This window comes from Pagrus pagrus (genome assembly GCF_965226575.1).
Source record: "Pagrus pagrus genome assembly, chromosome: 3".
Taxonomy (NCBI): domain Eukaryota; kingdom Metazoa; phylum Chordata; class Actinopteri; order Spariformes; family Sparidae; genus Pagrus; species Pagrus pagrus.
In genome coordinates, this window is record NC_140187.1 from 4,673,100 (window position 1) to 4,695,217 (window position 22,118).

A 22,118-nucleotide genomic window follows, 5' to 3' on the forward strand; every position below is an offset into this window, starting at 1 on the left:
CTCTCCGCTACACACACACACACACAGGCCCACACCGATGTTCCCAGACCAGAGTAGAAGTGAATGTTATGCTTTCATTATGCAAATCTTCTGACACAGAACATGTGTGTGTAATTATGTTTGTGTGTTTGTGTCAGTGAGACGCAGGAATGGGAGGTGTTGTACTGATTTCCAGAACTAGATCGGGGGCATTGACACACACACACACACACACGCACACAAACACACGCGCACACACAGTCTCGCCTACCGCTGTGAGCCACTTCTTCCCTCTCTTTGCCCCGATAGCGGTCTTAAAATTGCAGATCCGATATTGAATATTGATGCTGGATCCCCCACAGCCCCCACTCTCCTGTTTATAACTCTGTTCTAATGAGATCACTTTGATTTCTTTTCATTTCTAATGAGATCACTGAACAACGAGGGGGCGATAAAGGCTAATTATCTCAGTATTGATTAATTTATAACAGCTATTTTCATATCTGTAAGAAAAACAGTGTTTTTCTTGCTTTTCACACACTGCTGGAGGGTGTTTTTCAAACAGAATACAGATAGGACAGAGGAGGTTGTTTTTTTTTTTTTAATTCTGTTTCCCAGTTGATGCAAGTCTTGCTTGAAGAGGCATAATCAGAACCATACCAAACATTTCTTTCATTTTATATCCGAGGGTATATACAGTGTGTTGTTACTCCATTGCCTGTGGGGATGTCCGACCTCAGTCCAGAAGAGTGATTTATTTAGTGTACATCATCCTTTACAAGAGAGAGAGAGAAAAAACAACTAAATAAGACAAATTCATTTAATGTTGAATATCAAAAACATAGTTAACATAGTGATGAGCAGATAAATACTGGAGCACCGACTCTTCTTATATACAACATGTCCTCATACCTCAACCACTGAATAGGTCATTCACCAATTACTTCCAAAACGATGAATATGGCTGTCGGAGGGTACGGTCACGGAAGTATGTTGTGAAACAGTCATGGTTTGGTTAGGATCGTGACTTGGTTTAAATAAGTAAGTTAGTTCTGTAAAAGTTATGCTACGTATACGAAACAAGTGACCTTCGGTTTCACACGAGACATTCACACTGGTCTCCAGGGTGAAAGTTTTGTAGTCGGACCTCCTCTTTCTGTCTTTTCTCCAATCAAACTTACGACAAACACTAGAGGTCGCCACTATTAAAATATACGTATACTGTCTCCCTGGCGAGGACAGGCTGCGATCACCACATCATTTATGAAGTTTCAAACATTAATGGTGTTTCAAAAGGTTCTTTGTTGTACAGAAAATTCAGACAGTGTTGGGCACTAAACTACATTGCGCGTCATGTAGTTCAACTGAGACATGACATTCAGAGTCCACAGCCAAGATAGTGGTTTTGTGAGGCTGTACTAAGGTTAGATATTTGATATGAGACTATATATCATCTCAGATTTTGGATGTTATTATATCGTGTGTTGTCTTTTCCTGGTTTTAAAGGAGCTGAAAAAGCATTTGGCTGATAACTGTTCATCTGGTGATGAGGATGTATTTACACTCCATGATGTTCAGGATTTATTTTGGTATTTGATATTTAGATCTCTGTAATTCTCCAAATGCTGGCTGTAAATGCCTCATTTACATCTTCTTCAGAGAGTTTCTACTATTACATGGTACCTAAAAAGTGCTAAATGTTTTTCCTGTCATGCTGCGAAGTCTCACCACGTCCTCGGGCTTCGGTTTTGTTGTAATCCACAGCCGTGTTACGACTAAAGTTTTTCTCTGGTTTTGATGAGGTCTGAACTGACAAATGTGCTCTCAGGAGATGACAGCAACATAGAGGGGGATAAAAAAAAAAAAAAAAGTAAAGCATTAAGTGATTTCATGAATAAAGCAATGACGTTCCCCCATTTCAGATGCTTCAGAACAAATTAAAATGGTTGTGTGTCAAAGCATATGTCTAATTAGGGAAGCGCGGTTCTGTATGTGGATGTGTGTGTGCAGTGCTCGAGGCTAGCAGAGAAGGCTAATGCGGTGGAAAATGTGTCTCAGCCGGGCCATGAAATAACGATGAGACTCTGTGACTTAATCATGTTGACACATAGAGCTTCATCTTCGTCTTCTCCCTCTCTCTCTCTCTCTCTCATATAAAGGCATACTCTCTCCTCCTCTCACTGTTTCTTTCTTTCTTTCTCACTCTCTCCCCCCTCTGCTCTCTTCCCTGATAAACTGTGACAGGGTCTGTCTTGCACTCGCTTTTTCAATTCATGCTGATAACTTAATTAGTGTAATATTGTTTCCACAACAGCTTGTAAAAAGCTCTGCTTTCAAAACAAAACAAAAAAACTTCTTAGAAATTGAAACCTTTTTGAAGTGATTAAAGACGTGTTTCAAGCACATCGGGTGTAGAATTTATTTCACGAATATGATGAATAACAGATTGCAAATCTCTTCATTATGTTAAACCCCATCAAATTATTTTCATCGCCGGCATTAGCCATTCAATGTGGCCGCATTCTGTCGCTCCCTTTATGAAGCAGTTAATTGATTTCAATTGATGCTGGTGAAGTCAACCTTTCCCAAATTGAAATTAGATTGCATCCCCACCATTGCTCGTGTAAAACATGGACGGAGCATTCAGGTTTCAAAAGTGAGGCAGAGCATTTCTTTCCAAGTCAGGGACGACTTCCCTGGTTTCAAAAAGAAGTCTAATGAGCTTATGAGAAATTGACCCTCGTTCTCATTTGATTTATTACCTCAGTTGACAGTCTCCTAATGAGATTATGGTCTCAATCACTAGTTTGATGCCGTCTTCAGTACAGCGTGTTAATTATGGTCCCATCTAGAGTGAAATCATAGATTGATATGAAGGACTAGGTATTGAATGCAAAGTACTGCTCACATGGCGCATATGCCAAAAAAAAAGCTCTAGCTTCTGGGTTTATTTTCTGGTTAGTGGCCCACTGAATACGCACACTAAAGTTTCTCCCCGCCTGTGAGTTCCTGCTTTGTCCATAGCCTTTAAATGGTGATGTTACAGACTTTCGTAGGCTGATAGTAGAATGAGTCATAATTGCCTTTGTTTGAAGTTCAAGGGCTGTTTTATAATTGTTGTCTATTGGGAAAATGGTTTCTGGACCACTGGGGAATTATAAGCTACTCTCTGAGTGGCTGCTGGGCAAAAAAAATGGAAACAAGATGGTGCAGCGCTGCCGTATGCAATTAGATAAATAGTATATTCACAAGTAAAACATTGATGATAAAGCAGGGCATGATTTGGGGCGTGGCTAGCTCATGTATCTACCACAGCATGTCCTCTGGTTCTCAGTCAGATCCAGAATATCCTCCCCAGCTCCTTCCCGCCTTTCAAAATGAGGTCATTTCTGGCTCTAAGATGGCGACGGCCATAATGCCAAACTCGAGGCTTCAAAAAAACAGCAGTCCCAAATCCAATGGTTGATGTCACAGATGCACATGGGGTTCACAGGAAACAGTGCATGGATGGTGGACATGATGTGTGCTTAATAAAAATAAGAGCTGGTTCTTGCTATTTAGAAGAGGAGTGTGTTTTTTGTTCAAATCAATCTGAAATATCTGTTAATAGAAGCAAGATGTCTGTCCTTTGCTTGTTTTGTATCCTCTGCTGAACAAAGGACAACCTGCTGTTTTTCATTCTGTCTTCACACTTGTTCATCTTGAGAGCTTTCCATCGTTAAGTGGATGTCTTTTAGTTGTCACTGAAAAAGTCTGAGTTTCAACTCCCAAACCCCCAAACTTATTTCCTGAGTGAAAATGTGTGTCATCTGTAAATTCATGCATCTCTTTCCTCTCTCCGTTCAGGTGGCTGTACATTCGAGGAGTCATATAGCAGCTGTGGGTACAGCGTCTCTCTAGGAACCAATGGATTTACCTGGGAACAAGTCAACTCCTGGGAAAAACCCACCATGGATCCTGCTCTGCCTACTGGTAGGATGCTACAAATATCATATAGCTAGTATATAGTTTTCGTCTCCATTCTGTCTGTATTTTATATACAGCATTCGCATTCACATTCAGATCAGGTGGGGACACATACATCACTATGATGGGCCAGTTATAATTAAGATTTGGGGTATCACAACTGATCCGACCAGGTTAGACAGGGTCCTTTCCGGTCTGGTCCAGTTGATGTCGGCATCGTTCAAACAGGAATCAGAACATCAAACTGCAGGAAAATTAATAATTCACATGACACATAATTTGCTCCTTTTGTCTTTTATGTGAAAATATGACATTTTGACAATTTTGGATTGATATCACTTTGTGTTGTCACTCACGTGTGATTTAGGTGTTACCTAGCAACTCCACCTGATTGCAAAAACTAACAAATTGGTGTGTGTTGGTGAAAATGCTCATTATGTTTGGTCTAGTATTTTCACGTTGAATCATTTTAATGTCTAATCCCAACTTTAGGCTCTCACTGATCAAAATAGATCATAGAGGTTCATAGCACATATCTCTGAAAAGAACCTGCTGATATTCAGTTTCTTTATTTTATTTTCTACTGATTTTAAGACAGAAATTTCAAAACAATCAAGTATTTACTGTTTCCGCCAGCAGTTCTAGCCACCTCAGGTAATCATTTCCATCAGTGTTTGCTGTGGCGCCACAATGCCTCTCATCCTTGGGCCCTTTCAGTTCCCTACTTCATGTTGTGGTGGTCAAATTTAACATTTGAAAAAAAAACTCCCTCTGTCTGCATCAGGAGAAAAGGTTAACATGTAAACTGCTCTTCCTCCTTATATCTCCGTCTCTCTCCGTCCGTCTGAGTTGGCATGCTGATATAACTCGGTGGACAGATCGTGACGTGACCCCAGCTGGGTCCCTCTCTCCGCCTGTCAAACGCCAAATGGCAATCAGACGGCCCGTCTATCCGTCTCATTCTCTCACACACTCCTGCCCTTTTGCTCTCTCTCTCTCTCTCTCTCTCTCTCTCTCTCGCCCACTCTTTCACTTTCTAACTCACACACACACACGCGCACACACACACCCTCTCTCTCTCACACTTTCTGCGTCAAAGCTTTTTCTTCCTCCGTGTTTCTCGTGTCACCTCCTCTGTCAACTCACTTATTTGACTGACGTGTCTGTTTATCACAAACTGTATTTCCAAAGCAACATTCAAATGTAAATTATTTAAAAGCCAGTGAGGGCGTCATCTTTATACAGCTCTCTTTTTCCCTCTTTCGATGAGGTAGACAGTGAAGTGGTCTAGCTGTGATTAAACTATGTTGTATCCGATTGCTTTTAGGAATGTAGATTATAATGTTACTGTGGTCCTGTGAATGCACCCAGATAGAATAAGTCAAGTTTAGTAATAATAATAGTAATTTGCCAGTGGGAGAGCTCAAGTGAACAAAGGAAGCTCCTCTGAGCCAACCATTAACCTTCAGCATTTGACTCAGCTGCAGTAACAGTAAGGAGTAACCACAAGTTATAAGTAGAAGTAAAAAAATAACATGTTAAAAAATAACTTTGGTCAAAGTGAAAGTCATCTGTAAGAGGAGTACTAGTAAGTAAAAGTATTAGAGTATCTGATATGTGTACATGCATGTCGTACACTATCAGCAAACCAATGGTATACATCCAATATTCAGCATTTCTCTTAGAATCGTAATCTGTGTTGTTTGTTTGTTTTTTTTCTCATTGCCAATAAAATTGATTGATGCGCTACTTTGGCTTTGATGCAGCAGGCGATCTCCAAAGTAACTAGTTACTAAAGTTACCAAAATAAATGTAGCGGAGTGAAAAAATACAATATTTGCTTCCAGAAAAGTGTAAAGTGGCAGAAAAATGAAAATACTGAAGTACAAAGTCAGTCAAGTCAGTTTTATTTATATCTATTTAAATAAATCTATATGATACATATTTGTTCTGACCTTAAACCCTTGATCTGAATAAGGAAAAACTCAAAAAATAAACCTTTTAGCACGAAAACAGAGAAGTGATCCCTCTCCAGGAGGGACAGACATGCAATAGTTGTTAAGTGCAGACCAACAATAATCACAGTACATACAGATTACTATGACAGTATTTCTGATAGACATACATTAACATGTTTGAAGAATATGGATCCAGGAGGACATCTGTGCAGGTTGAGGTGTTGCCAGTATTTAGACACAGGTAAGTATATTTCTGTCTCTCTAACCATTCATCGCATCAATCTCCCACTGCAGCCAACAATCCTCCATCAGATATTATCACTCAGTCATGTCAATTATTGCCCTCATACATCATCATCGCTCCCTCCCTCCCTCTTCCCATCATTGTCTCTGACGTGCCAGAAGTGGTGGAGAGAGAGATCCGTCAGCCGCGGCCTCCTCTCACCAGACCGAGAGCCCGCTCTGACGGACTGATACGACTGAACGGGCATGAGCGCCATGCCAGTCCGCGTCTCGCTCACTATACAGTGTATGTCTCATGTCAGTTATCTGTCTCATCTATCGTTGCGGGGCGGTGGTTGTCAGGGGCAATAGCCATCAGGGCCTATAAGCCCTCCTCATCATAGACAACTTATCGACTGCACGCTGGCCTGACAGCTGTAGATCTGATAAGGCAGGACAAGAACAAATTGTCTGTCAGTCTCTTTGTCTGTTTCTCGCTTTTAGTCATTTTTTTCATGATTTAAAGTCTGCAGATGTATTGGACGGCTTTATTAAAGTGTCAGCACCATGTTGTGTCAATACATTACTGTCAAAAGACTTACAACACTGACAAATGGAGCTTTCATTCATATTCATATATATTATGCCTGAAGTACGATGTTCAGTTAACAGGAAATAGCTGATAAAAAGCCGCTGTTTTCGAGTCTTTGAGAGCTTTAGCTCAGAATATTTTGACTCGGCACATTGATAAGTATGTGTTTGTTTCAACAGCATCCTTACAAAGTCCAAAATGATCTATCTCCTGGACAGTGAAGTACTCTTAAAATGCAAATACTGTACAGAGAATGTGTTTGCTGATAAGCATAAAAAAAGGTCTCGGATCATTGTAGCCCAGTCGCCTGGAAAAAAATGTTGCCAGTTTCTGCAAACCACTGATACATTTCTGCAACGTGTTCACCTCACTTTGACTTTACATCTGACTTTTATATGTGGACGCGCAGAGGGAAGGTGTTATAACGGGCGAGAAGGCTGTAAAGCCAGTGATCACAGCTCGAGACTTCAACATTTGAAAATGTGAAACCACTGGATATTTTTAAGGATACCTTGGTTTAATTTCCAGCCATGTTTGTGGCGACAAAAGCCGGCTTTTTAAACCAAAACATGTCATTTTCATCAACCTAACCAAGGGGCTTTTGTGCCTAATCCTAACCAGAACATAAGCACAGCATTGTTACAACATCAGATTAAATATAATTAATATTAATATAAAGAAACGTTAAGTTCCAACATTTATCCTGGCGATTGTGTTGTCTGGTTACATCGCATTAGGCTGTATGTACTGTTTTTAACAGCCTTTGAGAATGAACTTGTGTTCATATGCCTTCCATCACCAGACTGTTAGATTAAAGCAGGGTTAGAGGAGTTGCTTTTAGCAGGTGCTCATGAAACATAGCACTTATCTTATCAAACTCATACAGAATGATTGGGGTTTTCAAAAATGTTACATTCATTGACCAGTTGCCAGAACTCTAGCCGTTTATTAACCCATGAAGAAATAACAAAAGCAAAAGATGTGCAAGAAAAGTAGAAAATTGGCATTAAGAGGTTACGACTGCCTTTCACTTATCAGATTACACTTTTTTGAATGCTTGACTATAAAGTCTAATGCCAGTGAGCACTGAGAGAGAACGTGTAAGCACCACCGACAATCTCGTCTGAATGTTCCTTTGAAACTGAAATCTGTTGGGAAAAGAAGCTGTTTAAAGGAAAAGGGTTTTTAAAGCGGCTATTTGACATGAAAAATATCTCAGAAGAGTTCCTTGAGAAACTCAAAGTCACGGCTCAGTTTAAATGCTGAAGTCTCTTTAAGTGTATGCACGTGCATCAAGGCCCTAATGATTTCAAGCCGACGCTCTCTAACGTTGCAGATGTTTACCATGTTTATTGTGCAGCGTGTATGTATGCATGCAGAGCAAAAACAACCCTCCTGCTTTTGTCTCTTTGCCTCCATTATCGACACGGTTATCACATAATCCTCTTTCCCGCTTCACCTCCATAATATTGATGCGATTGATACGGTTGTCATAGAGCGTGGCCCCACACTCGACAGCTTGTAGATCTGACGAGATTGGATTGGCACCATCGCTCTCTCCATCGCTCTCTCTTTACCTCTGTTGAGACATCGTTGTCATATCGGTCCATAGTGCTGACAGTTTGTAGATCTCAGGGTTCAGGCGTGATTGCATTGGAACGAGCGCTTTGTTAACTTCTTCTCTCATCATTTTTGTATCAACGCGGAAATTGTGTAACCCTCACCCCTGACAATTTATGGATTTGACAATCATTAATGTTTTTCCATCTTTTAAGACATAATAATGTCAGTTTTGATCATTGAGTGCATACATTTGATACTAAAACTGAAAAAAATACATTAAAAAAACAAATACGCAATCTGACCCAATGTCAGGGATGAAACACGACGCACAGCCACATTCCTGGTGTTTTTATATAATCGTGATAAGACTACATATGTAATTAAATGTAAATTAAAGGTGACGTGTGTCAGATTTTGCAAAGAGCTTGAAAATGGAAAACTGCAAAAGCGGAATATGTTAACTGGTTTTTGCTGCCTATCATAAATAAATGCATTTTTCTGTTTATTGGCCCCTTTATACGGTTTCATTCGGTTGCTAAGCTTGACTGACACACCCTTTTTAAATGCACACCTCTTAGCTGAGCTCCGGCTAGCCTTTTCTCAAAATAACAATAAACATGAGTTAGGAATAAAAAAAAAACTGCCACCACAGTAAATTCATTTCACTGTCAAACTTCTGCAAACCTGCAAATCACCAAAAGAAAAGAGAGGCTTTTCGGCTTTATACTCCCTGCTTGGCCCTGCGCGCGCGCGCACACACACACACACACACACACACACACACACACACTCATATCTCAAACCTCTTATTACCTTCAAAACCCCAGGCTGAGCGAGACAAACTCACACGAGCAGCTAAACATCAGACATCAAAGCCAGTCGATGTTTTCAGCAGCCATCAACAAGGCCACAATCTGCAACGTGAGAAATGATCAGAAAGAGAATGTGGGAGTCTGGGTGAGGAGGGGGGGAGAGAGAGAAGACAAAACATTAACGGAGAAGGAGAGACTAAGAGGATGATCGAGAGAATCTTTATTTTTATAAATAAACCGAAGAAAAATCATCATCTGTGTACTTCAGCATCATATGAAAGCCTAATCAAAGAAAAGGTGCGAGTTTGAATAGATGTTTGTGCGTGTACATGGCTCCACTTATGACATATATATGTGTGAATGCATAGTCAAATAAAAGAATCAGCAGCGTATCTCATGCACATGGGGAAAACAAAGTCAAAACTATATGTGATGGAGACAATGAAACCTAATGGCTAACCCGATAGCTCTTTCATGAAGAAAGAGTGAAGAGAAAATGAGGTAAAAGACTTGATTAAATACACAATTAGTGGAAGTTGAGTGAGTTTTTCTGCCATTAAGACAAAATATGGAGTGACTTCAGACGGAGTGAAAGCGAGATAACTCTTGACAGGAGGCACGGATAGCCTATATTCGCAGTAAAATACAAAGACAGACTTCACAGAGCCATCTAAATGGAAAAAGACACAAAAGAGAGTGACAAAGGCAGATAGACAAGCATCCATAAAGACGGATGGGAGAGACGGAAACTGTGAAAGAAAACCACAAGAAAAGGAGATGAGGACAGAGACAAAATTTGCGGACTGACACAAAAGCAGAGTTCTCCTTAAAGGCTCTCGCTGCTTCCTGTTACGAGCCTATCCATCTGAAAAGGTAATTTCCAGTATGGCCATTTTGGAAATACTTAATGACTTAAAAGTGATCTTACAAGTAGTTATCGTAGTGCTGGTGAAGGTCTTTGTTATCTACAGCAAAGACTCCGAAATTCACAGGGAAGCAGCCCTGAATCATCACATATCAGGTTATAGCTATAAAAAAAAAAAGACGTTAGCTTGCTTTCGTCACTAGCTACAGTTTGAATTTAGGTCTGTGGAGTTTTCCTCAGGTAATGTGCTCAAGTCCTTTCCCGCCACTGGCTACTCATGATTTTGAATAGAGATGGACTGCGGTGAGGCTAAATAATGTAGTCTTTGTGTAGCCAGAGAACCAAAACAGTTAGCTAATGGGCTAAAGGCATATTGGATGTGTGTATGTACGATAGAGCTAATGTTCAACTTTCGAACATAGCACAGGAAATAGGCGAATTATGGGCCTACACGGGGACAGACTCAGGATGTTTGAGGGGCAGGGGCGAAAAGTTGTACGCAGTGGGGCATCAGCACACAGACAGTTGTACATAGGGGTATCCAAGAGGGCACTTTCGCAGACCCCCACCTGTCCAGCAAGCCTTCTAGTGTCAAGATAGTTAAGATAAAATGTTGCCAGAGAGCTGGGGACTTTAAAATCGATCTTCTGAAAACCTTCTATTGTTTTAACACATATAAATATATATCACATTACAAAAGACTACAAGTTTTTATGATCGCTTGAGGTGGTTTTTGCCCCTTTCAACAGAATAGTCAAGCAGGTGATGGGAGATGATAACACCTTTTGCAATAAGTCCTTACTTACTGCTTCCGATCTAAATGGAGCTTCTGGTCTGTGGAAGAGACTAGAAGTAGTGGCATCAAACAATTTGAAAAGTCACATATTACTATGTTTTCTACATTGTTTCATGTTTTCACCGTTTGAGGTTCGACTGGCATTACATCACCGTCTTCTTCTACACTGGTACGATGGTTTTCTGATGCCCTTCCACCGAGCCAGCTCCTAACAAATGCATAACAGTAGTTGATGGAAACAAACTTTAATTTACTTTTTCAATCTTCTCGAAATTTCGGCAGAGATTTGTGTTATACTTGGATGGACACTTTGCTACAGATACAAAAGCGAAAGAGCGTTGAAGAGGTAGGAGGGCTCAGGTGGGGAATGACCAGAGCCTTAATTCTCTCACAGAGGAGCAGTCAGAGAAGAAATAGATACCTTTCAGTCTTATTTCTCCTCTGGCCATCTCTTAGAAAACGCTCCTCAGATGGTCTGGTCTTCATTTCTTACTTTCTATGTGTGGACTGTTGTCTTCCCTCTGGTTCTGCATCATATATTTATTTGGCAGATATTGTATTTGTTCTGGAAGAATGTGGCGTTCAGAATCAGTAAGACCTCTTTCCCCCTCAAAAAACAGCACCAGAGTGGCAGCTGTGTGTCTGTCGGGTTTTTGGAGTGACAGAAACATGTTAATTTGCAGTTTGAACAGTGACAGACAATCTCTCTCTGTGAAGTAGATCGAGTAGATGCAGATTTAATGATCCCTGAAGGGAAATTGGGCTGTTGCGGCAGCTGCGACGAGGAAACAGATAAGTCGAGAATATGAATAGAGTGTTCAAGATAATGTGGAGAGTAATTACATGAGAAGAAAAACACTGGATTAAAAATAACATGAAGATTAGAAGGTCCTCTCTGACAGGTTTACTGTTCATGAGTGTGAAATGATTCTATGACACCTGACACGGTATCAGTTCTATAAAATTATGCACACGCTCTTAGCTTCACACGTAATACCATACATGTGGACGCACACTACCACCGAGATCACCGAGACCTACTTCGCACGACGTGACGTGCAGTAAACCTGCAAGATTGCTGTTATAGCGCAGCATACGGAGCCTGTTAAAGGTCTGAGCGCTGGCACAGGTGTTCTGGCAGATTAAACCTCCGCTCAAGTCGAAGCTAGCAGTTGTTTTCCTGACAATTACGTGTCACCAAAACTCATCAGACAAACAGCACCGAACGAGGATCTAAGTTGTTCTGCCAGCTGGAGAGTGATGGAGAAACACAGTCTGTAGACGCCCACACAGTTGTGAGAAGAGGTCTAATCAGGCACATATGAGAACACCTGTGTGGCTGGACCCCGGGTGTGCAAGGGCCTATAAATACCTACAAACATGCACTTGCTGATTGCTTATTATTATTCTAACTATACCACAGAGGTTTTGTCAAACTACTCCAAACTATACTACAGATTCACCTAGCCCATGAGGTGTAAGTACTGTGTGGTCCAGAGTCGGGATGTCAGTGGTTAACTGTTAATCTGGTTAACTGCTGCTTCTCCACACAGGGGGAGAGCTAACGGTCATCCACTGCAGGAAATAAACTGATGAGGGATAAGTGCCTCATACAACCCCACATCAAAAGACCTGAACTATCCCTTTAAAGGAAAACTGATGAGACAACACAGACATGTCTGCACAGAGTTTTTTTCCAACTGAGTTTATCTGCATCCACATCAGGGCCGCCATGATCAGCTGATCCATTCCCTCCACCTATAGATATTCTCTATACTTTCAACGTTCAGTCCTTTCAAATATCTCCCCTTCTTCTCCCTCCCTGAGTTTTTTCCCTCAAAGAGGCTGTCTTTATTAAGTCTTTTATTTCTTACGTTTTACTTTTCCTCTTCCCTCTTCTTTCAGCCTTCTGCAGGCTAGCAAAAGCTTGACAGCCAAATAAAAAAACATACAGTTGTTTTTCTTCTATTCCTCGAGGTTTAAGTGATTTTAAAGAAAGCTAGCCAGGGCTCAGCTGACGATGCCAGAGATGTGTGAGTGTGTGTTTGTGGGTGTACCCTGTCATTTGCAGCACTGATGTTTTGCACTGACTGACAATCCGGGGCCCAAACCGCGTTGAAGAAAGCCTTACAGTTCTGCCTGTCTCCGCTCTTTCCTTTCATGACTTCCATTCTTTCATTTCGTACCTCTTCCCTCTCCCTCTCTCCTCGCACCTTCCTTCTCCCAGACATCCATTCCTCCTGAGGCGTCTTTGTCCTAAATTTGCCTCTCAGTTTCCATCGATGTTATTTTTTCAGATTTGACAGCTTGACAGTAAAATATGTTTGAACTGCGGTGAACGTCTCAAGTTGTATTTTGACATTTTTCCTGTATCTGTGTGTTTTCATCTGAATGTGTGTGTGTGTGTGTGTGTGTGTGTGTGTGTGTGTGTGTGTGTGTGTGTGTGTGTGCACGTCAGTGCTTCCTCTTATTTTATCTTCGAGAGGCTGAAAACAAATCAGCACTAATCAGAGAGTGCCTCACCAATCAGTTGTGACACATATTTAACAAACACACACACCCACATCCATACACTTTGGCACAAACTGAAACTTACAGTACACGCACACACACACGCACACACACACACACACACACACACACACACACACACACACACACACACACACAAAAACTAGAAACTGCCATCAGTAATAGACTTCAGAATTATAGCATGTCACAGCCAGACAGCATTAATCGTGTGCGTGTGTGCATGTGTGAGTGTGTCAAGTGGCTGCTGATGGGCACAGAGGTTAAATATCCAGTCCGCTTTCCCGGTCGCTGCTGGTGATTCGAGGGCCCTTGTCGGTGGAAGACTTGATTGCATTTGTGATTTGTGGGCGGGCGTGAAGCAGCGAGGTTGGGTCGGAGAAATGACAAACGGCGCAAAGCGATAATAACACATTGACAAGGGTGATAGACAGCCGCTGTGTAAATACCTGCATTTTTTGCAGCGTTAACTGGGAGAAACTGCAAATGGTTAGCTTCGAGTCGGAGCGTAAAGAATATGGAGAAGTGGCAAACGGCAGCTCTGGGGTCACGCTGACAGACAGCTTTATAAACAGTCGTCTTTCACAAGTTTAACTGCAGGACTGAGTTTGTTTGGGCTGATAAAAGGCTTCATGATATACTTGGCAACCACCAGTTAGTTGTAACAAACTGACATAAGCGTGTGAATGGATAGAGTCTGTTAGATTAAAGTTATGCATTATGTAGATAATGTGTTTTGTGCAGTGGACAAACACACAGCAAGTGTCTACATGCCATGTGGGCCGATTAATGACAAGTTGAATATTTAAATGCTTTATTGAGACAGCAGCAGCTACGAGCAAAGTAAGTTTCATTATAATAATCATAAAAATAACAATGCGAGCGTTGTCTGAAGTCTGCATCTGGTGCTTCTTTGTGTAAAGGATTATGGTGAAAAGAAACAAGAAAAGCTGGAGGAATTTTATTTTACGTTATTGTTTAAGGGGATTAAGTCTGAAATGTATCTGAAGCCATATGGGATGATAATATGGGTTAAAATGATGATATGCATATTTGTCTTTTGGATAAGAAACATGGATGTGATTATAAACACTGGAGGAATAGAGCCGTACATTTCTTCACTACGAGGAGCAGTCGCAGCAGAGGATTCTTGCAGTTTTATAGGCGGTATTTTATTTATTCAGTCACATTTAAAAAGTTATTGCTTCAGAGTACTTCATAGAGTTCCTGTCATTAACAAAGTTTTGACATTTTTTGCAAAAGCAGTGCTGACCCAGTAACACCAACTGGTTGGATGTTGGCACCATGGTTCATTGCTTAAGAGGTGACAGATGCGGTCTGTTAAATGCCTGAAGCATTTAATTCCAGCCGCTCCAGCCAAACCACTAAGTGGCCAACAAATACAGCGTTTTATTTCAAAACCTTCTCACTACCAACTCGTTAAATGTGGCTGTAAGGTCAGTGGCCTTAAGCTTCAAACTATGGCTCTCTACCTTCCCCTCTAGCCTGAGTTTTGCCAGGAAGGGCCCCATGGTCCAGTGAACTGTCAGGTCAGACTTTCAAAATAAAGCTTGCTGACAAATATTTCACTTATTATGACTTTTAGTCCATTATTAACGTGGTCACATGATTGTGTTTTGGTTAGGTTTAGGCACCAAAACTACTTGGTTAGGTTAAGGAATGATCAAACTTGGATTCAAATAACTCTGTTCAATCTTGTGACTTAGGTAAAATAAGTTATGTAAGTGATGTAACTCACATCACATAACTTAAGTGACTTAAGTACATCACTCATGTAACGCAAGTTGCGTCATTTATATTGGTTAACTTGCTTACGTCACATAACTTAAAAACAAATCACTCTTGACTGTTGGTCACACTCTGGACATGAACCCCGGTCTTCGAGGGGAGGTCCAATGTGTAACCCATCCAGTCACTTAACATAAAAACATTTTGTGCCACCACTAGTCTCAACTGTGCAGCAGAATTAAAAGAGAAAAGCAACACAGTGATCGGCAGGGATCTGAAGAAGGCTCAAGCTAAACCATGTTATCTTAATGCTGCTTCCTGCTGCTTTTCTTGCAGTTGTACGGACCTGAAGACAACATTTCAGCTGCTTTTACCTCCAGCTTCCTTTTGGTTTCAGATATTTGGATAAAACATGGGTCCCTTTTAAAAAAGACTCCCATCTACAAGTGTTACTTTCGTGTAAAGTAGCACTGCCGTGCCTTCAGAACTCAGCAATGTAATCGGTGAATATCATCTCTAAAAAGGAAAGAGGAGAAAGGATTTTCTGAATGCAGCATTCTTTGGCAAACTTTTCTCAGCTAAATAACAGCAAGTAAAAAAAGTCATCCTGAAATTTTAAACAGCACTTTCCTTTTAGGATAAGCAAGGGTGATTTTGAACCATGGCTCCCGTTGAAAGATCGCTCTGAGAGCTGTATGGAGCTGTCAGTCTCTTTCACAGTGAAGCCATTATAGCAGAGTTATACCTCCACTGAGAGAGTGTGAGATGAAGATAGATGGATTACCTGAGTGGTAGAATCCCTTTGTACCTCCGAATAGAGCAGATAGAGCTGTCAGTGACAGACTCAGCAGGAGATAAGAGAAGCGGGATGAAGGGAAGGAAAAGGACGAGAAGACGAGTGAGTGAAGTAAAGAGGGATGAGGGGGAGGATGCATGGACGGTTGGCTGAACAGATAATTACTACGTATATGAAGCACAGGTACGTCAGGGAAACAGGAATTCGGCAGATTTTTTCACAATAGTCAGGAATATCGATGGGATATGAGTGGATTTAATAAGATGATCATTTAACCATGTCTTTTACAAACTTCATTTGTTTGCTTTAGCTGTTTGGGTTCAATCTATCAGGCAGCTCTCAGACACAAAACATTAACAAACCAGGGAAGACGTGGATGGATGCATTTTTGTGTGTGAATTAACAACATAGTGGAAACCTTCACATGACTGGAAGCCATGTAAACAGTCTCACAGCAAAGATTTTCATTAGAAACTTCTCAAACCACTCCACTGTCCATCTGTTATCTCAGTATGTTTCAAACACTCACTCTATTTTGCCAAAATAAATGCTTTTGTTTGACACTCGTCTCACCTGACATCAGCTCACTTTCATTCTGCAAACTGGTTTCGGACAGCTTCAGTTATGGCTGACAGCAGTGGATTGGATCAGGCGCTATGAGACTGAGCCTCTGTCTTTCCTTTCTGGTGTTTTGTGGGTTTGTTCTTGTTGGGTTTTTTTAACTTTTTCTTTTACTCAGTTGCCTGTAATTTGCTGTTTATATCTTGGTTCCTTCTCAGAGAAATCCAATTGGATATTTGTCGTTAGTGTCTCCCCTTACAGAAAATAAGATTTGATTGGTCCTTATAGAGACAATCAGACTGGCTCTTTGTGAGGCCTGACAACTAGTTGTTCTTATTTGCAGTTTGGACAAGATGAAGCCATTTACTTTATTATAAAGTGTTACCCTGTTTGACCAGCCAAGTCTGGTGACTATTTTGTTTTAGCAACCTCAGGAATATTTCCAGCCATGTTTATGGCTACCAGAGCAGGTACTAAAAGCCAAAACATGATTTTTTTCCTAACCCTAACCAAGTGATATTTGTGCCTAAGCCTAACCAGAGTATAAGCACGGCGCTGTCACAACATAAAATAGAAAATTGGACCTCAAAAATTGTAGCAATGCAATGGAAAGAAATGTAAAGTTTCAACATATGGTTCACAGAAATGTACATTGCCAGCATTTATTCATCTCCCGTCGGAGTTAGGCATTACAGCTGTTGATATCTTATCTCTATTGTGGGTGAGGACACGCCGTAGTAGCAACTTGTCATTTACAAAGTAGCCTCTCAGGGTAAACTAAGCACACCCTGCGTTATCATCAATTTTACTCTACATGAGGCTATAATTAGCTACTCAACGTCATGCTGTATTGAAAAACCCATGACACTATCAATTGAGACCATAAACTCGTTAGTAAACTGATAAATCAAGTGAAGACTGTGGTCATCTTTTCATAAGCTTCTATACAATCAGATTTCCTTTTGAATCCAGTGGAGTTGCCCCCTGCTGGCCGTTAGAAATGCAGCTTTAAGGCACTTTTAAGCTCTGTTTCATACAGTCAGTGGTAAAATGGTGTGCAGCCATTAACGTCCTACTAACTGCATGCAAGCTGTTCATTGCCTGTTGCAGTAACACTGCACACAGCGGCCATCAGTGGCATCAAACTTCAACAGACAGACGACCCTCTGAAGTCAACTCATAAACAGGGAAATCATGGAGTATCATTTTCCGTTTATAATTTACTGTATAAATGTTTTATCTATTGGCGCCTATTTGAGTGCAAACAAACCATTAATAACATTAATACCAGTGCATCTGCCGTGTGTTTTCTCATTTTCTTTTTTTTAGACCCTGTCATCTCCACTCTCACTCTCTCCCATAAACATAAACACACAAACACACACTGCATGTGCATGTGCATGTTCATGTGCATGTGGAGTCTGTCTGTGTGGCTTTATTTCCAAACAGGACCAAGCAAACAGCAGATTGAATGAATAACACATACACACAACACACTCACACGATTTATCAGGGGGGAGCAATAAATGCCCATTTTTAAGACCAAGCCACCATATAAAAGCCTTGGATCACAGAAGTAATGGGTCCCTGTAGGCCAGTGATAACTCTCTCTGTTTATATGTGAGTGTGTGTTTGTGTGTGTGTGTGTGTGTGTGTGTGTGTGTGTGTGTGTGTGTGTGTGTGTGTGTGAGAGAGAGAGAGAGAGAGAGAGAGAGGCAGACTGAAAGGGACAAACTCTGAGAGAAAGGCAATAATGTCTGAAAATGACAGACAACCTGGAAGAGAAGGGGGTGATAACCACGAGGGGGGAAGAGATGGAGGAGCACGAAGACATCATTGACAGCCTCTGTTTCATTTTCCATCTCTGCCAGCTCCATCTAATCTGAGCCCCTGATGTGTTTCTTTCTTCATTTGCAGTTAGTGGTTAGATTATATACTCTACATCCAGCTGTGCATGGGCTCCATATTACCCTGCGTGTGTGTTGAATGTGACTTTGCCGCTGATGATGTGTGTGTTTGTGTGTGTGCCTGTCCGTGTGCACGCATGTGTGTCTTTACAAAGCAGCACCGGCACCCTGTTGTAAGAATAGCCGTAATATTCTCTGAGTGATTTTCTCCTTTAGGCAAATGGAGAGAAAATAAGTTCTGGGTGTACATGTCCCATGCAGCGTACATGGTGAGAAAACTATTTTCTTTCTATGAACATAATTCTGTTCAGTGGCTGAAACATCCCGTAACAACTCCAGCCAACTGGAAATTGAGGGCAACGAGCCCGATTCTGCTGTGGAAGTGAAAAGTAGTCAAAAAACTACTTGAAACTACCTGAATCAGCTTTTATCAGGTAGCACTTCTGCATTTTCATTACAAACTGTCTTATTTATATTGTTATTGTTATATTGTCCATTGCTCTTAATGTAGAGATGGACTGGAAATATACCCAAAGATGTTTTAAAAAGTAAATTTGATTGTAATGTGATTTAGCTAAGGTGGTTGCCATGTTATACCAGTCAGTGTTGCCAAATAATGTCACTTTGAGAAGCCAAAAGGATTTTTTAATTTATTTACCAAAACACTAAAGCCCCTCAGAACCTCTCGCCATTTGAAAATAAAGGAAAACAGGCTGTTGCCATGATAATGAAACACATTGTAAATCTTTCAAGTACACTTACGACCTTTTCCTGATGACTCAGCCCACTCACCAGTATAAAATGTTGACCATAAATGTTTCTGCAAACCACAGATATGTTCACATTTTGACATTTCTACAATACGTAGTCATATTATGGTCACATTACATGTTTATGAACTAACTTTCATATCAGGAGGTGGTGGAGTTACGTTGTAGAAGGCTGCAAAGCTGGTGACCACAGTTCAAGACTGCGTTCCAGCATTTGTAAGCGTGACACCACTAGATATTTTAAAGGAGAATTCTGGACATTTTCCACCAGTGTTTCTGCCAATCAAAGCAGATGTTTGGAGTCAAAACAAGATCTTTATCTGCCCCTAACTAAGTGTTTTCTGTGCCTAAACCCAGCCAGCCCCATTGCACTGCTTACAGCTAGTTTTAAGGAGTGCAGGAGTGTTAATCTGAAGATGATGGTGAATTAATGTGTTTTTGAAGAGCTGTTGAGTTAGATGAGGGCTAGCAGTATTTTCTTTTTTTCCTCGGTATAACCTTTCTTCAGCTATAAAGTCTGTGAGAAAAAATATAAGTCACTTCAGATTGCAGTCGAATAGCTGAACTAGGAAAGAGAGTTCTGTCTTAGAAAGCGAGAGGGCCATTTTCAGTTGTAAAATATACTTTTCTCTCTCACATTCAGGCAGTCCAAGAAGCTGACACGCTGTATTTCAAAGAAAGAAACTTCTTCTTTTGAGACTGTGTTAATGATAGCATTTTTTTTAAACGCGCCTTGGAAAATAGGTGTGGAGACAAATTTGCCAAGGATAAATGCAAGAATAACAGCTTCATTCGAGCACCCACTCTGTCGAGAGAAACAGTTGGTGCATGAAATTCCCAGTCAATATTTCAGAACCACACATTGTTCCATCAATAACAAGCCTCTACTCTGTAAGCAGATGCTTTCAGATGACTCAACTTTGTGAAATGCAGTGGTTCATGAATGCAGCACATATTAAAGGCCTCAGAAATGTTTCTACACATGTGATGATACATGGCAAGAGGGTGATGAATGCAGAACAACAGCTGCATCAACAACACGCAGCACACAACATCTTATTTGTAGGGCACATCTGGATGAGCAAAGCTAGAAAGTGGCATTTTATCAAGCCATCGACCACGGTTCAAGACTGAGTTCCAACGTTTAACAGAGGCGAGATGTCTCCGTAGCTAAATACAGAGACGTGTTTTTTTTTATTATAGTATATAACCTATTCTACTAGGACCTCCAAATAAAAGTATGAACCTGAAAAGTAGCATAATATGACCTCTTTAAGTCTATTATGACCTGGGTGTTGACCTGGATGGAGAACATTTTTCATCGCTGGTTTTAAGTAGTCATCTGCCCAACCTAGAGAGATTGGACCAGCTCATAATAAGTACAGCAAATACTGTCTGAACTGGGTTTCTCTTCCACCTCTAGGTCTAAAGAATCAATCTTTATAAAATACTGTCTTATGACTTAAATTAGAATTTTGTCAATATCATGTAAAAGAAATGATTAATTCTTCAAGAAGCTTCACAGACCGAAATATTGCCTCTGGGTTCCAGATTTTTCACTGTATTCTTGTTTTAATTAACAATTAAGATGAAATTGATTCCTACTTTAATGTCCTTCTAATTTGAAATGGAATATGTGAACACAATATGTGAGCTGTTCGGTAACATCTGAGAGCCTGCTGAAGTTATTATAAACTAATAATGACATTAAACTATTTAATATCAATATTTAATGTGCCTGCTAGCACGCTTGTGGGTTATTAGCCTGTGGGGCTAGAAGGCAGAAAGATGCTAATAACCCAGAGGCCGACTGACATGCAGTTCTTAACAGTTCAGATGCTACCACCTTGAATTGCAATTATTAGTCATTCAGCATAATGACTTATAATACTCATATACACCACCCAGGCCTTTTAGTGTTAATATGTAATTGACCGGGCCAGGAGTGAATGAAAGTTGTTGTTTTTTTTTAGCTGGAAAGTCAGTCGGTCTGTGGGTCGACTCCTGAGCGGCTGACGCACCTGCAGCGAACTTACTTCAAAGGCACTTCTCTGCTTTCTGTGTCGGGGCTATCTTTCTCTCTCGCACAGTATTTCTGTCTGTCGTCGGGTGTCTCTCCCTCCTTCCAGTTGTCTGAAACAGAATTTTCAAACACACCTCTTTGGTATGCTGCTCACAGACGTATAACACAACATGCACCGCGGCTGAAAAAGGCAGAATTGCACATGCAGCTGTGTGCGTGCACAAACACACATTCACAGAGCCTTCTTGCCGAAGTACATTTCTACTGTAAGTCACATAAAGACATGCGAACATAATAGATACATGTAACACAGACAGCAAATGGATATAGTGACTAGACTCAGACTATAAGCACCATGAATCTGTTGTGTATCAATCAAAAGCATCAGAGACAACAAAACTTCAAGGACGTCAAGGGAGAGTCATGTTAGATGTCAACAAATGTCTGTTTGGACATTGACAAATGTCTTCTTGGATGTCAACAAACGTCTTCTAAAATGTCAACAAATGTCTTCTCGGATGTCAACAAATGCCTTCTTGGATGTCAACAAATGTCTTCTAAGATGTCAACAAACGTCTTCTTGGATGTAAACAAACGTGTTCTTAGGTGTCAACAAATATCTGTTTGGACGTTGACAAATGTCTTCTTAGAATCCAACAAAAGTCTTCTGTGTCACGTGTCCTCTAGGATGTTTACAAATTTCTTCTTGGATGTCAAAAAAAGAGTCTTGTTTCAACAAACATCTTCTTAAACGTCAACAAATATCTTCTTGGATTAAAAAAATCATCATGGATCTTAAAATCTTCTTCAGCTATATGAAATGTTTTTAAATAAATGACAAAGTGCAGGCGGAGATTTTCCAGTCACCACAAAGACATTACCACAAAAAGCACTTTTGAGCATCCAAATGCACCAAGTAATGCTCATAATGGAGCCTTGCATATGAGAGGAACAGTAGTCATGACATTTTGTGAAGGTCAAAGTGGACGGACGTGATCCAGACAGCGTTTCTTTGAATTGTTTTTCCAGT

General features: G+C 40.7%; 1 protein-coding gene across 8 annotated transcripts in view; it reads left to right on the forward strand.

Annotated features, from left to right (window-relative positions):
* ptprt (protein tyrosine phosphatase receptor type T) overlaps positions 1-22,118 on the forward strand; it is a 334,457-nt gene that overhangs the window by 48,660 nt on the left and 263,679 nt on the right. For all 8 annotated transcript variants that reach the window (XM_084348993.1, XM_084348986.1, XM_084348987.1 and 5 more), the window contains exon 2: positions 3,826-3,951. In XM_084348993.1, the coding sequence (XP_084205119.1) occupies positions 3,826-3,951 (126 nt within the window). The remainder of the gene's footprint in view (positions 1-3,825; positions 3,952-22,118) is intronic.